At 46.7% G+C, this 14,503-nt stretch overlaps 1 protein-coding gene across 3 annotated transcripts in view; it reads right to left on the minus strand.

Moving 5' to 3' along the window:
- The window catches only part of LOC138582111 (E3 ubiquitin-protein ligase TRIM39-like), a 332,112-nt gene that overhangs the window by 66,331 nt on the left and 251,278 nt on the right, over positions 1 to 14,503 (minus strand). For all 3 annotated transcript variants that reach the window (XM_069653089.1, XM_069653091.1, XM_069653090.1), the window contains one exon: positions 14,092 to 14,201. In XM_069653089.1, the coding sequence (XP_069509190.1) occupies positions 14,092 to 14,201 (110 nt within the window). The remainder of the gene's footprint in view (positions 1 to 14,091; positions 14,202 to 14,503) is intronic.

Consider the following 14,503-nt stretch of genomic DNA (forward strand, 5'->3'; position numbering starts at 1 on the left):
TCTCCAGCATATCCCGGGTCACCAGTGCAGAGTTTAGGGACTTCATCAAGGTTTGTTCCCCTTCCCATACCTCGTCCATAACGGGACAGACAAAATAGGCTTCCTGGTTGAAGCTCGTCTTTGGTAGAGGAAGCCTTCCTTCTACTCCTCTGGGAACAAATTAAAGGGGCTAGATGCCCTCGCCATCATAGAGTGGAATGGATCTATGTGATCGCTGCACTGTCCGCAACTGCGACGCCGAAAATGCAGACGGCAGTTGCGGCGCAGTGATCATATGGATCACTGTGCCCGCTTCCTCTGGCCTGCATTACCCCTCCCAACTCCCCAACCCACTTACCTTTAGGGCGCCACACTTCTGCGTGTGCCGCCTGCACTCTGCGATCCCTGCAGAGTCAGCTCCTCCCACTAACGTGGGGTTGGAGCTGACGCCGCAGGGTGCTTTTCTTTTTTCTTTCTTACGTGTTTCCCGCATTCCGAAATGGTAAGCAGGGGACACCCCCCGCAGCCCCGGACCACAATTACTGCACCCAGGAAGAGCGGGGGACTCCCCTGCAACCCCTGCTCTGCTTGGGCACAGTAGATGTCACCCTCATTTTGTGTGCCTCCAAAGTCGCATTGACTGCGGGGGTGCACAAATTAGGGCGACATTTTTGTACGATACCGAGTGGAATGACCCAACTTTCTGGAGGTGAAGCTCTGGGGGCATTATCTGAACCTACTCGTTCCGCATCGGCTGGGACAAAGTCGTCAAAGTCATCTGTGTCTGTTGTGCCAGAATCCATGTTTGTCGCAGTATCAGTCTGCAGTGCATCAGCTGGCGGTGTCGAGACTGGCATTGGTCGCCTTGGGTAGCAGAGCAATGCTTGTGCGGAGGCCTTGGAGGGCTGAGCCTGGGGGTGCTCCCTGACTGGCCCGCTATTGGTGGTAGCCGCTGCTGTATCTCTGAGACCAGAGAACCAAGCACTGTAAAGATGTCTTGGGACGTATCCCTTGATGCTTGAGGAGGGGGACCCTGGGCGAGGCGTGATGTAGGCCTTGTTAGGCCTCTCTGACCTGAAGTGTAGATGTCAAAACTTGACCGGCAATGGAGCCCCGTCAGCAGTCTTCAAAATTCTAAACATTTTGAAATTTCTCTTAGAAAAAAACCAACAAATATTGAAAAACACTTGGAGAGCAAACCTAGAGGACTCCCTGCACTAAAACGTGCAGTAAAAATCTGAAGATGGCAGCCTTGGGCATGACTCAGGGAGAACATCATCATTGGATGGGTGCAGCATGACCCGGTCTACAGTGATGGATAACAAGACGAAAGGCCGTATTCAAGCTTTTAAAGCAATAATGCTTTTGTTTCTTACCAAGGATTCCCGGCTGGACAGGGAATATTCATAAGCATGTGAATCCATGCCAGACCCCATGGTACACTATGCTCATCCAATCCTCTGACCATTCTTTTTTAAAAAAAAAAAAACTTTTTATTGAATTTTTCAACAAACATAATCCCCAGAACTCCCCCTCCTTTGCCCCCTCCCCCCCTTCCTCGGTGCTGCTCCAGATGTTCCGTTACTCCCTGTGACCTCATATAGTCTCTTTGGGGTCGTTGTAGGCGTTGCGGGCGCCATCCAATCCTGAAATCGCCTCTAAGAAAGGTTAATACCTCTCCCCACTGGCCTGCAAAGTTCTGTAATGCATTGTTCATTGCATATGTGCCCCATTCCATTGCCACCAACTCCCACACTTTGCGCAACCAGTCTTGGAACGTCGGTATATCAGGACTTTTCCATCTTTGGGCAATGTTTGTCATTCCAGCTATAGTGAGCAACACCCGCAACCTTTCTCTGCCCCTTGGTTCACCTGTCGTTTCTTCTGGCTGAAGGCCCAATTGTCATGATGCCTACCCCCGGGGACCCAGACCACATCCACCAACCCCAGAAGCAGGCATCAAGTTATCCTAAGCAAGCCCAACAACCCCTGCTAGGGGCTATTTGGGTCCAGTCCAGGCACCTATGGTGCCAGGCTCATATGGAGAGTCAGTCCGCCGCCATAGGCGCCAGGCTCATAGATCAAAACTCACCTGACGCAGACCATGCTGCAAGAGCTCCAAGCCAAAAGAGACTTGGAAGGGACTACTTTACTTAGGGACTATTTTTTACTCGGCCGGGGCTGGGGAGGAATACTTACCTGGGACTACTTTGGAGGCTATTTAAACCACGCCCGAAGAGCAGCACACGCTTCGCGCTATTCTGCATCCAGCAGCGTACCGCTCACCGTGCCTGCAAGTCTGCATCCAGCGTTCTGCCACGCCGCCTCGAGTTTGGAGCTCCTAGAAAAAGGGAGAAAGAAGGAGAAAAGGTTAGAACAAGTGCAATACCTTTAATCCTTACCTGAATTGCCGATCGATCGCACCTTCGAGCTGGAAGAAAGAAGTTATTTTATGCGCGTCGCCTCGCCTGCTGCAGCGTCGCGCTGAACTCGCCGGCCTTCGCAGCATCTTCGCATTCCACCGCATCCTCCTGTATGTTCCCGCCGCACTCCGGCACCTAAGGAGAAGACAAGAACAGCAAGGTGAGCCAAGGGAATACACAGAGGAATATTAGCTACCCTCCCATAGACTTACCTGATTTTACCACCGGGGGTACTATTCCTCTTCACGGGTCGGCGCAGCTTCCACTGCATCTTCGCCGAACCCCGGCCCCTAAGGGGAAACAAAAGGACAGCAAGGTGAAACAAAGGGACTAACAAGGGGAACCCTCCTCACCACAATAGACTTACCTGATTTTACCGCCCGAGGTATTATTCCCCCAAGACTTCATACTTTCTCTCAGCGCCTGAATAAGGGAGAAAGCAACAGGTTACATATTGACATTATTTTATCAAACTGTGTTGGGAAATACAAATTCTTACCAGAATACTACCGGTTGCCACGAGGAACTCTTCATTAGGATCAAGCTGCAACCTGCAAGAAATCGGACAAGAGTGAAAGACAGGCATTTGAACTCTTACGAACTTTATACTTATGGCGTCTTGCCGGGAATCTCGGAGTCAATATTGTTCTGGAACTCACCAATTCCTTCGAGCCAGTGAAGCAAATGGTTATCAACGCGCCCCTGCGCTCAATGCAGGATGGAGAGCTCATATTTTCAAACCATCAGGCGAGACTATAAGAGGGGACATCAAAGGTGATCTGTGGGGAGAACAGTGGGGGTGGGGGGGGATTTACGCTGAACTCCACGGGTGGTTAATTCCCTTTCTCCATTTGCAGAAGAATATTCCTACGGGCCAAGCAAACGAAGCTAGGTGGGCCAGTCCAGTCCGTCATCTCAGCCCTACGCGTCACATTGGTGGAGACCGCAGCTGTCCAGTTCCGATCAACGCCTCTGTGGGAGCCAGGTGAGCGTAACACCAATAAGGTCCTTTCCGGGGGCAAGCATCCCGCTGACCCAACTTGTTCTATCGCTTGGCAAATGTCCTTCCAGAACGGAACAATTTTTGGGCACCTCCACCAAATATGTGCCGCTGTACCCTCATGTCCACAGCCTCTCCAGCAGATTCCCGTAGCCTCAAGATACATCCTGCGCAGTCGAGCTGGAGTATAGTGCCACCCATACAGTATTTCATACCAGGCTTCCTGGATTTGTGAGGCTCTCGCTAGTTTGGGGATTTTTCTCCAAAGCTTTTCCCATTCTCTCTTCTCAATCTCCCTGCCCAAAATGCGTTCCCATCTTCCCATATATGCCCACTGAGCCCTCGGAGTAGCTTCATCAAGAATCTTGTAGAGTTGCGAGATTAGCCCTTTTGAGCCATCGTTGGACATTAAGAATTTCTCGAAGGTGGTCGGAGGTCTAGTGGCCGCCTCTTTGTTCCTGGGATATAGGAACCAGTGACACATTTGGGAATATCTCATCCTCTCGCCCTCCCCCAATGCGAAGTCCCTTTTGCAGTCTACAAAAGTGCTGATTTCCCCCCCTATAAACATATCTCTCATCCTCTGACACCCCCCTTCCTGCTAGTTCTTGAATGCCCCCTCTCCATCCCAGGAGTGAAGTCTTTGTTGTTAAAAATGGGTGTAAATGGGGATGGGAAAGTTGTGATTTCCTTAAACTTCCAGTTTAGTGATGAGCTCTCGTACATGTGTTTTGGCCGGTGTTGCTTAGGTAGCCACAGGACCTCCCCCAGGTCATTCTTTGTAACCGCCCTGTCCATTTTAACCCAGTGTTTTTCTTCCCCCTCATGAAGCCATTCCCTAATTACCCTAAGCTGAGTTGCCTCGTAGTACAGACAGAAGTTGGGCAGGGCTAATCCCCCTTCTTTCCTGGGAGCCATGAGTTGCTGCCTACTTACCCTTGCTCTTATTCCCTCCCATATAAATGTGTTTGTGATAACTTGGAGCTCTCTAAAGAAGCTAGCTGGGACTGCTTGGGTGATAGCTTGAAAAAGATAGAGCATCTTCGGCAATTTGACCACTTTTATCGCTGCCAGCCTCCCAAGCCAGGAGATCCGAAGGTTCCGCCACTTATGGAGGTCCCTTTTGATGCTTCTCATGAGGGAAGGGGTAGTTTGCAGCATACCACCCCATAAGAGCCGGGGTAATTCTCACCCCCAAATAGGTTATTCCCCCAGGCCGCCATACGGAGGTCATTGACCTCTTTAGCTCCTCCCACTCCTCTTTCCCCAGCGTCAGGTCCATCAACTCGGACTTGTGAAAGTTTATGCGTAGTCCTGTCGCTTCCCCAAATTTCTCGAGTAATAGCCTGCACTGCCTGCTTGACTCAATGGGGTTGGTCAGGGCGAGTAGCATGTCAACTGCAAAGGCCACCACCTTGTGTTGCCTACCCCCAAATGGGATTCCCTGTATTTTCTCTGACTCCCGGACAGCCTGTAATAGGGGTTATATGTAGATTGCAAAGAGTAAAGGCGATAGGGGACACCCTTGTTTTGTACCTCTTTGAAGTTGAAATGGTCTGGATGTTGTACCGTTAACTACCACCTTTGCTCGTGGACCCTCGTAGTGTGCCTTAACCATCTGTAAAAACGCGCCTTCAAGACCCATCTTTTCCATAACTTTAAAGAGAAAACCCCACTCGGTTGAATGCTTTTTCAGCGTCGAGAGATAATAGTGCTGCCTGAGTGTGAGTTTTCCCTGCTTTTTCCACTAAGTGGGCAACCCTCCTTATATTATCTGCTGTTCCTCTGACCATTCTATATTGCCTTTATCCTAGCTGTCAACATTTCATATCAATTATATCCAAAAGTCTATTTCTGCACAACACTCAGACCTCACGTTTTACTCAGGATTAATCCATCTAGTCAGGCATCTGAACACAAGCCTTTACATATAGCAACCCCTATTATGTACTATTTGTTTTGCAAAAAGAAATGCAATCCTATCCACCAGCAGAAAAATATGCTCCTATACCAGAAACTTAATTTAGTATTCTTCAAGATAAGGAAGTATAGATTAAGGAACATTTTTATTACCGTTGTCTACCTCTACTTGCCCAAAAACAGTGCAGAGCCACACTATATTAGAACCATCCATCTGTAGTGCCCGTAGGCGGATAATCCTTGTGACATCCATTTGCCATATTAGCTGCTCCCTATTATATCATTTTGTTTGGGATGCACCCTTTAAATCCCCATATAATGGATGGTCATCTGCAGGTCAATGATGGATTGCGAAAGGTGAGAGATAGTGTTTGTCTTGTAATTTGTTTGTGCCTAGTCTCCCGTGAGAACAGGCCTGCAGCAGGGCTGCCAAGGGGAGGAGAGCGATGGAGGCGACTTGTTCGCTGTGCGCGATCAGGAGGGGAGAGCTGCAGCCCTGCAGGCCACTTGTGCCATAGAGTCCTAAGAAGTTATGTTCAAAATGGTGTCTGAATGTGTCACAAAATGGAGTCTGGTACCATACTACTGGATGAGCATTACAGCCACATGTGTCGGCCTGCAGTCACCCTGCATCCCTGGCCACAGGCGCATGGGTGGCTGCTGGACGAGTCGTAGTCTGAATGCTGGTGAGAATGGAGGGGAGGGGGCCTTGAAGACCTTTCCTTCCATACAAGGTTTTCAAAATAAAGTGGTTTCCCGTGTAAAGTCAGACATTCATGACCAAATCTAGACAGTTTATAGAATCCTTACTCCATCCATGGGAAATTCCAAATTCAGATAATGACATCATCCTCCATGCATTGCAGGGCTTGGTGGTGTGCCTGGTCTAGTCTTCAAGTGAAACCCATCAATACCCCCAGTGAAGAATCCCAGATTTGGTGCTGAAGCCATCTGTATACAATCACTCCTTTCCACATAGCTGCAGCATTCCCGTCCACACACCTCTGCAAACTCTGCTTCCTGAAAGCAGAGATGGTTACTGATGCAATCACTGTCAAACACTGAAGAAGCCATTCAGTGGCCAGATGAACGGCTGGGAGGAGGAACAGTCCTTGGAACACAACCAATGAGATTGCAAAGGGCACAACACATTGTTGGCAAATCACTTAACGTCTGAAAATAGGATTGTCTGGAAACACATGCTGAATTCTTTTCCTTCACTACTTACCATTGCACTACTGTAAGGTATAGGTCAACATTTTGCATCAAGCGGTTTCAAAGTCATTTATATGGAATAAACAAGATTAACAACCGAATCAAAATAGGAACGTATGACATAATGTGTCCATTTTAAAGCTAGACTAGAAATACATTGAGTCAGTTACCTTAGTTGGAGGAGACTAAATAAAAAGCTACGATACTCCAAACTGAGAGACGGGATGGACTGCTAGATGTTATGTTATAAGTACAGGCCCATTTCAAACTTACCCAATACACCCTAAAAAGGGCTGGTTTAACAGAAGACCTGAAGCCCAAGCAAGCAATTCCACAGCAGCTGGGGCACACCTTGAAAAGCAGACCAGAGGAGCAGGTGATCTAGTTTCTTTTTATTTTCTCAGTTTTTATTTTAATAATCGCTCCTAAAATTGTGAGGCATGAACAAAAGGCTGTAGCCCAGAAGAGGATTTATTATGGCCATGCTTTTGCCAGGCTAGTTCTGAACTGTTCACTGGTGTTTGGGAGACATTGATTGTAAATGTTCGAGCACAGTGTACAAACCCTGTGCTTACCCTTTTATGTGTGGCCAGGATAAGTAGTCTCACATATATGGTGGGTGAAATGCACGACACATGTGGATTGCTATTGTTTGCCTATGTTTTTGCACAGAGATTTAGATTACCTTCACTGTATGGTAGCCATGGAACTTGGATAGGTTTTTTGTTTTTTTTAATGTTTGCAGTGGTATAACATGATCACGGGCACACTTTTCTAGACAAGATTCAATTGAATGCATATATTTAGTTTAGCACTGTCAATTTCATTTCCTGTGCACATTGAGAGTTGGTTGTAGGCTTTAGACTACGGAGATACGCTACCAGAGAGCAGGGTGGCCCTCTTTTTTCGGGGGCTGTGTGGATGAGGACTGAACAATTGTCGTATATAAACAAATTCCACACAACAGCTACCCTCCTTCACATCCAATAGTTGTGACAACCCACACTGAGTGAAAAGAGAGAACGGTCTTAACTACATTAGACAAAGATGCACGGTATTAAAAAATACATATTTTAATCATTAATTTGCTCAAATCATTTGTGGACATATTAAAAGACATAAAAAACATAAACGTAAAGGCATAGTCACAGAACACATTTTGCCTGAACACCTCATATTGCTTCAAATGAGAGTGAGGTTACTATAGGGAAGTGAGGGAGTATAGTTGTCATTAACAACCCATTAAATTTAGACTACTGCATAGATTATATAAAAGTACTGTGGCTTATATTGGAAAATGCTTGTTTGACTTACTTTAATTCTCATTATCTACAAAAGAGAAAACTGACATGAATGATCACACGCAAGTGACGCCAACCTTTGTGTTCCCATTACAGCAGTATACAAAAAGTATAAGATTGCAGGTGTACAGGCGTAATTGTAATTAGTAAAACGGGATATTTGATGATATTTAATGGGGTCATTTACACAAGGATACCTCAGTTCTGGAGGTGGAAACATTGGTATAATAACTTGTCAAGGACTCACTTGCCAGAGATCAAATTGCCTTCAAAGCCCATCATGCAGTATAGCACCATTCCCTGCCGGAAAACATACCCCAGCCCCAAGCAGGCATTGTGACTGGAACTCGGGTGGAGATCACCATTTAGCAAGCAGGGTATGACAATCATGTCACTGATGGTATGCCAGTAGGTATCCAGCTGAAAACCCGAGGACCACCATTTGCATTGGAGGGTTCTATTGCACAGTCATGATCAGAGCCCAGTCTCTGCTGTTTGGGTTAGGGAGTCTGGGGTGTAACCTGTGGATAAGCACTATTCCACACCTTTTCAGAATACCATTAAGAAAGGTTTGGTGTCTAACAATGCCCTAAAAGTTGAGAGTGGTCGCTCATATTGTATTGGTTGTAAGGGACAGTTGTGTAGGGATGAAATCGGACCAGGTTATCTCATGGCTAACAATCTATTAACATGGACCAGAGATTGGCAAGGGGTCTGAAGACTGCAATACCACACCCTCCTGACTGCCACACCTCCGCCGGGAACTAGCGACTACAGTGTTTTTATGACCAACTAAGGATACATATATGCATGTACTGAAAAAACTATAAATCACACAATGTACAAGATTTCAAATTTGCCATTTTACGTATAAGTAGGTGTTTGATGAGAGTAAAAGGTGTTTCCCCCAGCAATCCTCCTTGCTGTGCCAAAGCCACAATAAAATTGGCATTCAGTTGCTCTACCCTATAGCATATAACCAGCAAACTACATCAAGGCGGCACCGTGCAGAAATAGCAGAATAAGCCGCCATTCTATTATCTTTATCCTCATACCTTTTTATCTTTTTAAACTAACTCTGCATTAGCCAGCCAGCTTCGAACCTACCCCCGAGCAAAGCATGGTTTTGTGGCAGCTACATCTGATCAGAGCTTTACCAAGAATCTGCATAAAAATTCTGCCAACAGATCACCTACCACTACCCAAATGTTTCAATGCCCAGACACAGGGTTCTTAATGTCAAACATCTGCCATTGGCTAACTGCTGACGAGCACATAGTAGCATTTTCAATGATTGTACATAGAAATCCATTTTACAATTTAGACAGGTGTTTAGCTCCATGTCTACCACATGCAAAATGCATAATCACATAGAAATTATGCAAGAAGCTATCCCTAATGTCATCAGCATTATGCTGAATAGAATCCAATTATTCCTGCTTGAAGCTGAATGCTCCGTTTTAAAATGTCAGTGCGATCTGCTCACTAATATGAAACCACTGCATTTGTATGTCAGCTGGCAAAACAATCCTCAGTGGCATGTCTTGGTAACATCTGATGCAGTCCATCTACCTAAGAACAAGTTTGCGTGGCAGCCATAGTCCCATTGTATTGCTCTCAGCCCAGAAATTGTTTCATCTCTTCGCTGCAGGTATCTCCAAGTACCTTACCCGCTTTCTTGCTCTCGTTTGATCACCTACTCTGCGCGACTGTAACTTTACTATTTAGAAGAAAAACTCAGATTCTCATGGCCCTCATCAACCTAAAACATTGCATTTCAGATGTTCGCGCTCCAAAACCAAAAGAAAATATTCAGTCTACCAAGCACCTGCCTGCAGTGGCTTTAAGCCAATATAAAGACAGGGTAGAGGAGAGTTGTGGCTTCCTGCCACATCACCACGGCCAATATGCTCAAGACCAAAGGCTTGTTTCCAAATGTATACAAATATATGCACACAAAGGAGTCCATAGGTCCTTTAATCAACAGCATCCGTCAACATTAAATCTCTGATGTTCTATTAAGCATGTGCTGTTGCGGCGATAAATATATACAGTGCATGCTTCGAAACAGTCAACAGGACAAACTGCAATCTAGCTCACATTACAACCAAGAAAGTGTCTGTTCCAATAGGTGGCGGGGAGGGGGGGACTAAGTTGAGCCCATGGACTAAAACCTGCAAATGGCACTTACAAAAAATGAACATAACCTTCTGTAGCCATTCACAGTAGCAAGGCGGAAAAATCACAGCCAGCGTCATCAGTGAACCTTTGCCTGTGGTCTATGGCTAGAACTGCATCACCTCATGTTATTCAGAGTGTGCCCTTGATTTGACCTTGTATAGATTACGCTCCATGTGCGCACATATATATATATACACACATTTACATACAGGGGAGGTGCTAGGTCTGGAAAAGACCTGGGGCTAAGCTGATGTCGGAACTGGGGGCTAGCTAGTCTTTTGGCTGTAGCTCCTGAGATTCTATCCGGGGCGCTATATATATATGTATATATATATATATATATATATATATATATATATATATATATATATATATATATACACACTATATCCCCTGATCTTTTGGATATATATATATCTTATAGCAAGATTGTATGCAGTACTGTAATGCTCACCTTGTATCCAGAGGGACGCCATCCGACTGGTCTGGAGCGCTTCTGGGACGATTCGCCTTCCCCGGGGACTTGGGCTGCCATGGGCTTAGTCTGTGGCTAAAACTGAACTCCCGTTTTACAAACACCTTCTCTCGGGGCCCGCCTCCCAAGAATTCCCCTTGCGACCCCCTTGGAGCCTTTCTCAACTTGTATTTCGATAAGGCGCGCTCTCCGTCCTGCCGTTCTGTGCAGGGGTGCGTTGTGGCTGGGCACCTTTCCGCCGAGTTACTTCACTGGCGTGGGCCCGGGAGTCCAGGCCGGCTGCGTCTCCACTCTTGAGGAAAGTCTTTAGCTTTTGAAAAGAATGAATGAGTGTCCGCAATGGTTGTTGCCCTGTTGACCTTCTCCTTCTCTCGTTGATGCAGAAGGGATGATTGAGACGTCGAGCTGATGGAGGAGGCCCAGGGTCCCCCTCCTCAAGCATCAAGGGATACGTCCCAAGACATCTTTACAGTGCTTGGTTCTCTGGTCTCAGAGATACAGCAGAGGCTACCACCAATAGCGGGCCAGTCAGGGAGCACCCCCAGGCTCAGCCCTCCAAGGCCTCCACACAAGCATTGCTCTGCTACCCAAGGCGACCACTGCCAGTCTCGACACCGCCAGCTGATGCACTGCAGACTGATACTGAGTAGGTAAGAGAATGCGCGAAGTGCGGCGCTATGAGCGTCTTTGAATAAGGCTAACCTGTGCTATCCTTCCTTGCAGGTCGCCGCAAAGTTCCGGGAAGAAATGCGGCCTGATGGAAGCGGAGCGTAGAATGGAAGACATCCAGGCGGCGGTAGAATTTCCAGGAGAGCTTTGGTAAGTAAGCGGAGACGGGAGGCGATGGAATAGGAAGATGAACGCTTATTAATTGTCCTCTTCTGGTCTATCCTCTCTAGGATGTTGGTAGTGGAAGAAGACGAGTTCCAGGGGAGGTTCCGGATTGATCGAGGACCTGGATGCAGAACAGGTAAGGATGAATATCTGACCTTCTCCCTGAAGATGCAGGCAGAGGATGCTGTGAGCAGGACTTGGTGAACGTCATGCTGCAAGTGCAGAACAACGCGAAGCGTGTGCCTCAGCTCGGGCGTGGCTTAAATATCCAGCAGGTATCCCAGGTGCCTTCAGGGTAGACCACGCCCTGGATGCTAGACTGCATGATGCAGTTCCACGTTGATCCTTGTGGAGGCAGCCATGTTGGTCCATTGCCTAATGGAAGCTCCATCTATCATATGAGCCTGGCGCCAGGACTGGCTCCAGGACAGCCGAGAGGGGCATGACTGGGCCCTCGGGGCCTTGCAGGAATACTGTGGCGAGGGCCAGAGGCCCTGAATTGCCAGGCCAGGGGTTAAGGTTGTGACAAGTACCCTGTGGGAGACTACACCAACCTTGTCCTCCTGGTAATAGGTAACCCAACCTTTGGTATAAGTCTGTACTACACAGGTTGGTAGTGTGGCTGAGCAGCCAGGCTTATCTCAAGAAGTATTAATGTCAGCTGTAGGGTTTATCACACAGAGATTCACAGTGACAAGTATCCAAATAAACACTTACACCCAAGGTTTCTTGATTAAACAATTATTTTTTATTAATTTAACAGTCAGTTTAATAAGCCTTCTTTCTAAGGGAGCAAATATATGTAACACAAAAACATACCTCAAAATACACACTCCTTTTCTGTAAATCAGTAGATACCATTTGGGATGGCCCACAGACACTTCCTACACCCTGAGGAGACTTAAATAACTAGGACACTGTGGACATCGATGTATCACTGGCACATTTAGAGCAATACTGAGTTTGGTGTCAAAGAAAATATTTTAGGGAATAAAACAAAGGTTAACAAATATTCTTAAGCAGCAAAGTACTTTTTCAACCCTCCAATGCAAAGTAAATTAACCCCTTCCTGGAAAGGTAAAGCAGAAAGTCAGAGGTAAGAAGAGTCTTTCAGGGAGCCAGACAATCAATGTTAATTGAACAAAAGTCTAGGTGAGCTGAAGCACTTCTTGCAGGTAAGTAAAAAGTCGTGCACAATGTTTTAGAAGTCTTTGTAGAAAATGATCTCACTAAAGGGCCACAGGCTGGGAGGCTTGTGAGGGGCAAAGCTGCAAGCTACTCTGCTAGACAAGTCAACTGAGAACAAGCAAGGCTACACAACAAGAGGAAAGCAACCCCTTAGTTTTACAGTACCTTTGGTTTGAAGAAATTGGTTCCAGCTGGCTTCTGTTCCTGTGTAGGTCTGCAGAGCCTGTTCCTGGCCCTCAGTTGTGGGGACAAGAGGGAGGACGTCTGGGGACTACTGCACTACGAATTGAAGGTCGGCGGCAGCAATGGGCAAACTTCATATCAGCGGTACTTTGCGGTTTCAGCTTCTCGTGACCCTCGAAAATAGCACCACTGCGGTTCTCGGATACCTTAATGGACTTTCCTCGCATCTGGGGTCCAGCACTCTGTTGAGGTGGCTCGGCCTGGTCAGTCCTGCTTCATGGGAGTCCGGAGGATCTTCCTGGAGCACGGGTTTGACTTAAAGACACTCACTCAATTCTGGTGTTTCTCTCCTAGGCAATCGGTTCCTGCAGCAGCAGTGGAAGTACAGCCGGCTCCGAGAGGATTGGCAGATGAGCTTGTCTTGGGGTCGATTTGTCCTGCCAACCAAAGGGGAGAAGTTTTCCTTTGCAGGGCTTGTCTAGTCAAGGCAAATTAGGAGCTTCTGCACTGCAGTAGGGCTTCACTGGGCAAAACAGTCCAGGAGTTGCAGCAGGCGTCTCTTCCAAGTTCCTCTTCGGATTCCTTCGTCCAGTGGTCGACACTGCCTTCCAAGCAAAAAGCCTCGCCTTTTATGCAGGTTTCTCCCATTCATTCGCAGCCTAGCTGTCAATCACAGCAGGGTGGCTGTCCTCGAAGGACAGCAAGCCGGCCAATCACCTTTGGGTGCATTCCTGTAACCAAGGGGACTAAGCAAAGAGAGTTACGGGCACCTATCTCCCTTCTTGCCCTTAACAGACACGCTGCCGCCAGGGGCGGGCTTCACCAGTGAATCCTGTAAAAGACAAAACAAACAAAGGGACCAAACCTGGTTTGGCACACAGAATACATCTGAAGGACCTTTCCAAAAAGAAATGGCAAAAAAGAAGACTGCAGCCATTTTGACAAAATGGGCACCCATGGGTGCTTTACTGCAATCGCAACTGCGACTGCAGCCCGCTGTAGAAACACACAATGGTAGGAAAAAGTAAACCACGCCACCAGCCATTAATTGTAGAAAGGGTAACAAAAATGTTACATGAGAAACTAGACAAAGGGGATACTAAGTAACCCCTCCAGCACTCTACTGTAAGATAGTGTGTGCTGGGTCTAGAAAGTTACATAATGTAAGTCAAGTCTGGGGAGACCATTAAAATATCCACAATTTTAGAAATACCACATATTGGATGACACCGCATCAAAGAATCTCTCTGCCTTCCTGTTACACGGTCAAACAGCTTAAAGCGGCTTTAAAAATACAGGTGCTAAAATACTGCCCATTCTAGCATGAGGTACTTTGATATCATTGGCACAAACAAAAATACCTTTAAGTACAGTACACTTAGTTACATCTACCTTTGCATTTCTTCACTTCATGATTAAGTTTCGGAATGATCAAAGGTTTAAAAATATTCTCCTTTCTCTTTATTTCCTCCGTGGGTTTCATAAGGTCACCACTCGTCCACCTGGAACAGCATAGAGCGCATGTTACTACAAATCCAACGATTACAGGTCATGGGATTTCACAACATCACACAATCACTGTATTCTAATCAGTGGCCTAGTCATCAGGATTCCAGGTGAACGACAAGCAATCCTTAATACATACTACTCACAAAGCAGGCACAGCCCTAATGCTCTAAGGAACAGTGCACAATCCACACCACTGTAAACGTAGCAATTCCAGGACTCCGGACAATGCATGAACACCACACTCTCAGATACCAATTGCACAAAAAACAACTCAAGTTCTCAACACAATCTTGTT

This window comes from Ambystoma mexicanum, chromosome 3q (assembly GCF_040938575.1).
Source record: "Ambystoma mexicanum isolate Mex_15411 chromosome 3q, UKY_AmexF1_1, whole genome shotgun sequence".
Lineage (NCBI taxonomy): Eukaryota > Metazoa > Chordata > Amphibia > Caudata > Ambystomatidae > Ambystoma > Ambystoma mexicanum.